Source organism: Anopheles stephensi, chromosome X (genome assembly GCF_013141755.1).
Source record: "Anopheles stephensi strain Indian chromosome X, UCI_ANSTEP_V1.0, whole genome shotgun sequence".
Taxonomy (NCBI): Eukaryota; Metazoa; Arthropoda; class Insecta; order Diptera; family Culicidae; genus Anopheles; species Anopheles stephensi.
In genome coordinates, this window is record NC_050201.1 from 10,940,001 (window position 1) to 10,951,080 (window position 11,080).

The following is an 11,080-nucleotide window of genomic DNA, read 5'->3' on the forward strand; positions in this document are numbered from 1 at the left end:
TACACTCTGTCTTCGTTTCGTTTGTATGAAATCTTGGGATTTAAAAAAAAAAAACATTCATTCAAATGTATTCCTTTTGAACATATAAACCACTAACCCAAAAACAAAAGACTTCATCCGGCAAGCAACGAACCCTTTGTGTGTGTGTGTGTTTTTTATTTTCTTCAAGGTTTTAACATTCTCAATTATTTATCTCGATTAGGATTTGTGGCGGCCCATGTCGCACAGCAGAAAAAGCAAACACCAAACGTCTTCATCTTCAAAACGATAAATCCTCACACATTAGACGCACGGGGTAGCGCAGTTTCCGAAAGCAAGCCATAATCTTTTAATTCGAACACATTCGAACGCTTCATTCGCTTCGGCGGACCGTTGCGGACGGTTGAGTGATGAAGGGCATTACGAATGCGTTCAGCATAACGATCCTCACAGCCGGTTAAGGTCGGCTAGAGGCTCTTCCCATACGGGCTGTGGAGGGTGCTTCAGTCGCGTTAGGTACGCTGCACTGCTGACGCGATGGTTTATCGGCCGAGTGTTATCGATACGGCCCGAAAATCTGTACCGGGCCTGTAACGGTACGAAATGCTGAGCACCGGAACGGTGGCTCAAGTGCATCCCGCGCCTTGTGGAACGAGTCGCAGTCACATGGGTAATGAACCATTCGGTTTGATCCGTTTGGACAGCATTTTGGCGAACACAAGGGAGAGCATTTGGAGGGTAGGGACGATCCCAACGGATAGCTGTCGGAACGCAATGAATTCAAACCCACAATTCTATGCTCGATTGGTGCTATCGGTCGGTGTACACCGAAAACCGCGCGTACCGTGCTGTTCACCGTGTGTTACTTTTATTTCTTTCACCGAATCCATTTACGGACGAAGAAGAAACGAAGGGGCAAAAGGGGGTGGGAGGGGGGGGGGGTGAGAGAAAATGTGCCAAGTACTGTTGTCGCTACGAAACCCTTAACGTACGCCACGAAGCACACATACGTGCGCCCGCTGTCGGGTCGCTGTCACCGGCGCGAACTACAAAACGAAAGACTCTAGCGCGCAAGCGACGAACCTTTTTTTTTTTTTTGTCGTTGTGTGTTGTGCGATGGCGATGAAATAACAGTGACAACGAGAAGACTGTGGGAAGGTTGATGGGCGCAACAAAAAAAAGGCCCACGATGGTGACTGACTGAATCTCCGGGGGGGTAGTAGATGAGCGCACCGACACACATATGATCGTAACATTGTAACTGAGCTTAAGAAGGGGAAGAAGAAAGATGCGTCGTGCCCCAAACCGTATGATCGGCGTCACCAGAATAAGCTTGCGTGACTTAAACCCTCTCTTCGAAAGGGTTTCCGTTCCGTTGCGATTGGAAGCAGATAAACTTCCGCAACAGAAAGTTCGCACGATCGAGTGTGTGTGTGTTGCTCGGTGCAAAGCAAGCACACATGCGATCCAGACATACGGGAGGGAAGGCATTAGGGTTAGCTCGGAAGGGAACTAGTTCATCTCGAGGTATCTTGGTGCGTTTCATCACGGAAAGCAGAAGCGAAGAGTTACGAGCCGTAATTAGAGCGCCTTCATTAGCGCCATACTGTCATGACTGCGATCGGCACAACGAACCCCCTTGCCCGGAGGTACCGGAGATGGATTCCGTGGTGTGCACGGTATGTCAAGGTATGTTAATTAGCGTCCGAAAAGTAGCAGATTGTAAAAGGATTAGCGTGTACGAAACCGAATGCTAGATTTGAATGGGAGGAAGCTAGAACAAAGGCATCTTCTTCACACGCTCTCGCTCGAGGTTCTTCTTCTACGGGGGGGGCGAGACCTTGAACGAGTCTTCCTTCTGGAACAGCTCCAAGGTTTTTCCAAGTAGTTTCGCGCTACCAGCTCACCACTACCTTTGACCCGGTTTAGTTACATAAAGTGCAGATTTTTATTCGAGAACCGGGCACCAACACTTGTCTGCCCGTTCGTTCGCAGCTGCTTGGGAAAGGTCATGTGCGCACCCTCCTACCAAGAGATGAGGTAAAACACCGGGATGAAGTAAGACAGAAAGAATTCTCGTGCTCGGTACAGTTTGGCAAGCGTGCGGTCATGAGGAATGTGCGCCTTCGCTTTCTCATACGCACTTCCCCGTCCCCCATGGGCTCAACAATGTGTGATTGTTATCGAGTTCGAGTGCACTCACTTCCTTTCGTGTGGTGGCAGAACGCGAACTTTCGACCGAATGGTCGGCGGTTGGCGGTGATGGTTCAAGATGCACTTCCTTGCATCAACGCGCGCTAGCGATAGCGAACGTCCGCCTTCGATACGGCGCTCGGCGAGCGGATGCAGGCAATCGTCGGCGAAGCGAACGACGCGATAAAACAGACCCAGCCGCACAACAGACGAAGTGAACGAGCAAAACAAAGATGCATGCAGGGTTTTACTGGGTCGAAAGCATCAAGTGGTCTGGTGTTTTGAGTGATGCAAATCAGTACGAAGTGCTTGTAAACGCTTGTCCACTTTAAAAACACAATGTATGCTGGATAGCTTGAGCAAACGTCACATTCAGATGCATTTACTATTTTGGTTCGAATACTTCTTTTGTTGGTTCTTTTTGTCATTGTTATAAGAAAATACCTCAAATTTAGAACTAAAATCTAGAGAATGGCCAATTGAGGTTAACACCAATAATATTGTAAAAGTGAGATTATGGTGCAGATATTCAAAGTATTAACTGAGTTCTGTTGTTGGGCGAAACTAAGTTGAAGATCTTGGGAAAACGAGGACATCATTGCATCAATTTCTGATTCTAATTCTCTGTTTGGCCGTGATTTGATAAGAAAAGAAGAGTTCCTTGTGGCCCGCGTTTGGCAGCATGATGCTCAGAACAATAGAGGAGCCGTGCTTAATGAGCACAATGAACGCTACGATTTTCTCATTATAAAAGAGAATTGCCAAGCCATCCTAGTGAGCTGGGCATGTCATGAGAATAGCACTGGACGACCAAGTCTTTATAGTCTTTTAAGGCCCCCATCTACATGGACAGAGGAGGCGTTGGTAGGCTCAAATTGAGATTCCGTCTTCTTCTTTTATTACTTCTTCGCGTAAAGACCTCTTAAGGTCATGCTTGCCATTTCTGACTATTGACTCCTCTTCTTCTTCTTCATTGGCACTACAACCTCGAAAGGTCTCGGCCAGCCATATTTCAGGCTATTGATTGCACGTAGCTGGAAATGCATTACTCATTACGGAGGGATGGTCCGAATTTGAATGCTGGAACCTGCCGTGTGAAGACCGGCTCCGCTATCGCCCTACCACCGGACCGGCCTCGATGCATTGAGATGAAGTGATTGTCGACTGTTCGCCAGAACTGCCGGGATATTGCTGTCAACGGAGCGATATCGAGGACTTCGGCAGTAGGCCAAGACCACGATGTAACTGTGGCGCCTGATAAGTTGCTGATGTTAGGAAGGAACCCAAGAGGAGCGGCGCTACAATCACGAGCTCTGCGAGCTGTGCGATTATCTCACTGTTGTGCAGCGAATCTGACTCGCCAGTCTCCCAGTGAGCTAGGCTAGACTCCTAGTGCGTCATGTCATGATAATAACATTGGACGAACTAGCACGAAAAGAGTTTTTAAGTTTCCTGAGAAGTCGGGGTGATACTCATGCGTCCTCTAGAAAGCCCTGGATATTGAATTAGCAGACGACAGCACTAGATCCTGAGCAGTATCGAGGATTGTTACAGAAGACTAAGGTTGTAGCGCCTGATATGTAAGGTGGTCTTAGTCTTGTGTTCATCGCTGTTGTTACTCTTAAATAGATAGTTAGACCAAGACTTGTTGAAGTTATGGATACTCCGTGGATACTCAAAACATGACAGTTGTTATTGTTCAAATGGACTGCTCTTTATCTAGAATTTCACATTGGACCCATGCCATTCGCCCATTGGCTGCATTAACCTGGTAAACCCTGCAAGACGGCACAAAACGGGAGACACTCACAGCGACCCGTTGCACGTCGGTCACCTGCTGCCCGCATACTTTCCACCACCAAGAGCCCGAACCGGAGAAAGTGGAAGCGAAAGATTGTGGCGAATTTAGTGGCGATTTCGCTTTTGCTTTCCGTTTCTGGTGTGCCATTTCTGGCCGTGTGTGTGTGTGTGCTTTGTTTGGTGTCGCACCAAAAAAAAAACAAAAAGGAGAGGACTCGGTTCAGTGACTCGGTCAGCTGTTTATCAACCTGGACCCCGAGACTCGCGCCGCAGGTGACTTCGGGCGACAGTTTTCACGTGCTTCATTTGCATATTACCCCATGCAGAAAAGGTGACGAATAGGAACGTATAATGGTTTACCCTTTTGCAACGAGCAAAAGTACATCTCTCACTCTCGCCGCTCGTCTTCGCTCCAAACCACCACTTCAGCCCCGCCGAAACAGGAAACGGAATCCGGAACAACGCCATAATGAGACGTCGGATTGTTGGAACGAACCAAGGCAACGGTCCGGCCACGAACGGTTTGGAACGATATGGAGAAAGAAAGTTGCCCACACATGCCCCTACGCTCCACTTTCCTGCACACTGTCACTCACTGCACCAACTGCGCGGCGTTGCACGGCCCGGCTATAATGAGCGGTGAAGCTTCGGAAGCTGCGAATGGGTAGCAATCGACGTTGGGGCGGCCTTCGTAACTCTTCACTGTTTGGGGCTGATGAAGCGGCAGAAGAGGTCTTGGGGGGGAAGGGGAAGGGGGCTGCGTTTTTGTTATGTATCCGTCTGCATCCTCGCCTATCACATAATGCCGTAATCGCTGATGCTGCTGCTGCATGACTTGGAGGCTGCTGTGTGAGTGTGTACGCGAGCTTGTACGACGAGCGGAGCAAAGTTTGTAAGAGGCACAGATTACGTCTTCGTAAGGGTTTTGCTACACTGCACAACGAACATATAGCGTCGGTCACTAATAAGGTTTGATGATTTGTTGATGGTTTCTTGGACTCTTTTGGTTCAAAGCGCACAGTTAAAGAGCTCCAGGCTTAAAGTCCTCACATATGATACTAGCCCTAAAGAGAGGAGACTCCCAGTGACTTTCCAAGCTCCTATCTTAAGGCATAAGGTTCTACAACTGGCTAGCATTCTTGCTTATCAGACTCTAGAGTTCATATCACTGATATTCATTCCCATGAACGCTCATGTTCAAACATCTGATGTTCAAACGGCGGACGTTTCCGGGTTTTCTCCTCCGAATCGAACTCCGGACCTGCCTACTCAACCAAATAAAGGATGAAAAGTGAAAGTCTAAACTTCACATTTGGCCCTTGGACGCTCATACATGTGGCCGCCTCGTCGACTCGGGTGAATGTGATCATCAACCCGAGCAGCCAGTGTTGCTCCTTGGACGTTCTCATGCTTTACGCAACCTCGTAACACATCCAACGCAGACACATTCCGGCGTGTGTTCCAAACTTCTGCCTTTTTCGCGCGATTCACTTGGCACAACAATCGGCTCCAAACATTCCAACCGTATGTGGTCATTTTTCATCCTCACGCCAAATAACATCAAAGAATGGGCGCGCGCGCGCGCGGAACGGTGCGAACAGCAAAACCTGTTTCTGTTGTTTCCATTTTTAGTTTACGTTCGGTGTCTTAAACAAAAACCCCTCGACAGAAAATACTCGAAGCGGCGGCACGCATATGAAGGGTATGTAATTTGAATCCGAAACCTTAAGATGCTTGAGGGCATCTCGGATAGTGGAATGTGGAATGTGCGGCCATCGCTAGTAATTAGCATTCTTTCGCCGTTTGGATGGTGGAATCGCACTGGCAGGTGAGCCATGGTGAGAGCACAGTGATCCAGTTGACATTGAATTGCCAGGGAGAATGACGACGGGTTTGGATCGATCATCATGGGTGCAGGTCATTTGATTTTTCTAGCACATTGCTTCACATGCCTCACCGAGTAGTGCCGCCAGCAATGCCCCCCCCCCCCCCACACAAACATTAAACTTGTGCGATGGAGCTGCAAGACTATTAACTTCATAGCGTACAGTAGACGGATGTGTTAATATGGTTCCCCTTGGCAAGATGGTTTGTTCTGTGGATTACGACTCGGTGGCGGTGGATATTAAATTACAACAAGCTATGAGTGTTAGAGCAAAACGTTAGACCTTGGGTGACTTGGTGTCGTAATATGGATGAGCATCTGGCCAATTAGCAGCCTGGTTTCTTCGCACGATCAGTTCAATGAACGGGTGGATACTTCACCATTACGTAGACGATATCACACTACTGCCGCCTAGTATTGAGGAATCTCGAAATTTTCATCAGTGGACTCAAGAACAATGAGGCACCAGGGACCCGATATAATAGTAGCTTAACTGATCATACTGAATGGAATCTTAGTACAATCCATGAGGTACTGCAAAAGTTGGGGGATAGTTAAACAAGGTTGGTCTGAGAAAATTTGAGTCATTTAACATCATTCATCTCTGTGAACTAGAAGAAGCAAGCAATTACGGATGTATTACTGCCTTCAAGATTTTCTTCCTGATACTACAGGATGTCGATCTTGTGCCATTGCAAGCGATAGTTGGATTCAATCCTAGGAATTCCGATGTGGGAAATCAACACCGAGGTCAGACATTCTTTTATCCGATCCTAACGTGTGAAGACCGGACCTCCGGATGAGACGTTCTTCGTTTGGGCACTACAACCTATAATTCAGGCCGCTTTCATCTACCATTTGAATACCATGGCCTTTCGTAGTAGACGCGTCATTGCCATCACTCCTTCCGGCTCTCTGTCTGACTTTATTGTCTGGGTCCATCCGATGTCATTCTAATGGCATGTCTAATTCGCTGTCCACACATACGGGTCCCAAAATCCTTCTGAGCATCTTCCTTTCGAACGTGGCTAAGAGTAATACAATCTCCATCATGCGGTAAATGCTTGAAGAGGATTGCAGAGAGTAACAGTGAACCTGTCATACTATCTCTTCAAGCTTTAAGACTTGTACCCAGGGATATGGGGTTTTCTCTCATTTCTTTAGCCCAACGTTGAAGAGAGCAACCTGAGAGTGTATTAGAACTTTTAGAGGCACTGCAATAGCTACGGATCTAACTGATTTTTCGCCCCCCTAGAATAATGCCTCTTGTGCGACAAAACTCCCAGAACCCCAAGTCCTCTAGGTAGAAGAGCCATCTTTGTCGGCGAGGACTAGCCGACGACCACTTCATCTTCAAACCTGTTATAGTACCTGAGCACAAACTTAGGCTTCTCGCACAACTCCTCGACGATCACTCAGATCATCGAAAATAGCATAGCTGATAAAATACTTTTAAGTTTGATGGCCTCACGTTTGAGAGGAAGCTACCTTTGCTCTGGATTACCCTAAAGGTTTTGAAGGTCGTCCGGAGAGGATAGACCAACCAATTGAATTGGAGTGACGACGTGGATAAGCCCACCAAGAGAGTTCAGGAGAAATGATTGGCAGACAATGACATCGATCAAAGACGCCGCTCGAAAAACCATGATGCTCGCCGTAGATGAAATTAGTTTGATTGAAGATGTTCGATTGCTGCCGAGTAGCAGCAGTAGCCCACACATAGCAGTTGTTTGGTGATATTGGTTTGCATTGATTCCGTTGCGATGCTGCGTTTGATTACGTTTATTGCCAATCGTAACTTATAGTGTGGCATTTGCAGGTCACTGCCCATCACTCGGGCTGGTCGAATAACAGTACGGTACGCTGGGGCAAATAATCACGATGGGTCGGTATGCCGGCCTGCAGGTATATGGCACCGAGCAGCGCATAATCGGTCGCATGTGCTTCCGGTTCCTTGTGCAGCTTAATGCCGATATCTACAATCCGTATGCCCGGTGGAAGCTGTTCGGCCGATAAGTAGTAGTATCTACGTTTGGAAACGAACGAGAACGTTAGCCCCAAAAAAAGTAACCCACACCCCCATATTATCGCCTGTTCCTTACCTGATTTCCCACCCGTTAATGGTGTCGGCAAGCGGAAGTTGCGATGTAGCGCCTAGCTTGAGCAGTTGCAGCGATGCCTCCTTGTCCAGCGGTATGGCACGCATTTCATTGCTACGATCGCCCACGTGACAGTCAGCATTGGCACACACAATCCGCATACACTCGTGCCGCCGCGAACTGTACGCTTTCAGCACGAGCGCCAGGTCCACCGTGGCCGGGTTGCTGCTCCGGTGCGCGTAGCACACGATCAGATCGTCCGCGCACGGGAAGTCGCACGCAAACAGCCGCTTGTCTTGCTCGTCGTTGCGCAGCTTCAGGCACGAACCACCGTCGAGCGCACCGTCAAAGTGATGCGTCCAGTGGGACAGCGGATCGTTGCGCGTTTCGTACTCGAGCGGTGGCGTGTACGGGATCGAGGGTTGAAAGTTTTGCTTCGCCAGATTAAACCAACACTCGTCCGATTGCGTTTTGCCGAGCCGGTTGTAAAACTTACCCGAACCGAGACAGAACGAGGTGTAGAACGGCAGCCGGATCGGTCCGCGAACGTACAGGTGACGCCACAGCCGGTTCCAGAAGCGATCGTTCATCTGCAGAAACTGTACGTTCCGGTCGTCCGGTTCGAGCCGGTCCCGCTTGGAGGACGCTTCGAGCGTTTCGAACGTCCAGCCCGGTGCAAAGAGTGCGACGGAAAATCGAAAGTTCATTACCTGCTCCAGCGGTGCGTTCGTGTCCATTTGTGCCTTCTGGCTGCGTCCAAACACATCGATCCCGACGTACACATCGAGCCGCCGTTCGGGACAGTAGTTCATAATGTAGTTTTCCGTCCGTTCCAGCTTCTGCCGGTTCCAGGCGTAGTTCAGGAAGATACCGTCACACGCCAGAAAGAACGAATCGTTCGAACTGTTCAGCTCGTTCTGCCAGTCGACGCGCCCGTTCTTCACGATCGCATCGTACCAGATCACCAAACTGCCCGGTATCTCCGCATGGCAGCGTTCCGTCAGCAGCTGGACAAAGTCCCGCAGCATCCCAACCTTGGACGATTCCAGCGCGCACTCGATGTTTAGCAGCCAGCCATGAAACTGGCACACCTTCGACACCGTCACGAGCGCTTCCACGATCCGCGCCATAAACTCCTCCGACTGCAGGATGTCCCGCAGCATGTACGCATTCTTCTGCTCCACGATCAGCGTACCGATCACCTTCACACCATTCCGATGCGCACAGTTAAGCCACTGGAGCGTCGGTACCGTGACGAAGTAGTGGCTAAAGTAGCAGAAGATGTCGATCGCGGCCCAGTTGTAGAACCGGTAGTCGACCCACTGCTCTTCGCCCCGCACACCGTTGATGTATTTGTCGTTCAGGTAGTTACCCTTAAAGTCGTGGCACAGCAACACCTGCGGCCGGGATTCGTTCTCCACGTACGTGACCGGTTCGGCGGAAAAATCCAGCACCTGGTACCGTTCGCCCAGGTGGCGCGACCGGGACCGGGGTGCGATCGGTTCGACCAGATTTCGCCAGGGATGCGGACCTTTGTCAAAGTCGAGCAGCGCTTGCAGCGTCAGGATCGGTTGGCACATTTGCGGATCTGTACGGAAAGACATACTGTGGATGAATAATTGCCAACAATTGCCTGCCAGCGCTGCTTAACGCGAATTTCCGTCTGGTGCTGGACTTTGATAACAAACAAATGCCATGCGGGTGGGTTGCGTGTGTGCGCGTTTTATGACCTAGATGATAGCATGCGCCGATGCTATCCTGCTGCTTTGTGTGTCGTTTCTAAATCGTTTTATCGTGCTACGTTCTACCAGAACGCTAGACGACTGCTCTGCAGTTTATTCTCTTTTACTTCGACGTAAAGTGCAGTGGTGTGTCCGCAAGTCCTCTAAAATACAATGATAAAAGTGCAATTTTATCAGCACCGCTGTGTTAGGGCAGCGAGACGCCAAACCCCGGAGGGGAAATGATAAAATAATGGTGCAAGCGTGTGTTATTGAAGCGTTCCCGGGGCCGCTTTTCAGAAGCACACAGCTTGTTTTTGTTAACCAACTTCGTTTGAATATGTAGCTAACCACTGCAGTCGATACAGCGAGTGAGGAGTGCAGTCACGTGGCAATTGTGGAACATTTGATGTGATTTAAGAGCATTCTATATCACCGACATCGTGTCTCGACCGCAAAACCACAACCTCACCTCTGAGTGTCGTAAGAACCGTGAGTGAAGAATTGATTAGATAAAATGCTACTTTTACGGCAAATTCGCATGGTCAACGTTTGTGAACAGAATAGTTTTCTCCAGAGGTTCTGTATCAGGAGATCTTCCTACTGCAAAGGGGTTCTCCAGTGTCAAGAGGTCTTGACGGGGCCACATTTCAAACTCCTCCTGGACTCTATATTTTACCCGTCGCTGGATAGTTAAGTCCTGCGTACGGGGAGACAGTCCGAACCCAATTAAGGCGACCCTGGATCGGTCCGGTGGCCGAGGCGACTGCTGCGCCGGTCTTCACCGGGGCAGAACCGGGGATCAACTCCCATCTCAGTCCCGCCTCCACCCGTACGCGCAGGGCCTTGGAATATCTTGCTACGGATAAAATCAAGTCACAGAAAGCCAGAAATGGTGCAGTGCTAAGAGAATAAGAAGAAGAATTAGGCACCCTACTACTTACACAAACTATCACATTCGGTGTTCTCCTCCATGTTGTGTGGGTTGTTTGTTCCTTACTAAAATACAAAAACTTAATCAACAATATCCACCACACTACTCTGGGTCGGGAACGACGACTCGAGTCACTGAAGGCAGTACAAAGACTGATAACAAAAACACTGTGAACACTGAAAAACAGAAACTGTTGCTAACCCCGAAAATGGAAGCTTTTTGCGGTTTTATTTTCACCATTGCCCATATGGCGTTCCGGGTTTCACGCTAACATGCTCTAGCTATTGTAAGAGTTTGGAGTAGGTGTCAATAAATCTTTAATAAGCAAATGTATTTTATCCTGTTCATTTTGTTTGCTTAATGTACAAAACGTGGCAGAAAGAAAAGGATTTATTCAGATTGTTTTGTTGTTGCCGCAGAACGCGCCGTACCGCGGGTTTGTTTACATTTTTTATGGCTGGTTTGGCGT

At 48.9% G+C, this 11,080-nt stretch overlaps 1 protein-coding gene across 1 annotated transcript; it reads right to left on the reverse strand.

Annotated features, from left to right (window-relative positions):
- Positions 1-7,624: 7,624 nt before the first annotated feature.
- Positions 7,625-11,061, reverse strand: LOC118507115 (cytosolic endo-beta-N-acetylglucosaminidase). Its single transcript, XM_036045124.1, has 3 exons — positions 10,622-11,061; positions 7,960-9,544; positions 7,625-7,883 (listed from the first exon to the last, which is right to left on the reverse strand). The coding sequence occupies exons 1-3, from the start codon at positions 10,650-10,652 to the stop codon at positions 7,688-7,690; spliced, it is 1,812 nt and encodes a 603-aa protein (XP_035901017.1). The 5' UTR covers positions 10,653-11,061; the 3' UTR covers positions 7,625-7,687.
- Between the last annotated feature and the right edge of the window lie 19 nt (positions 11,062-11,080).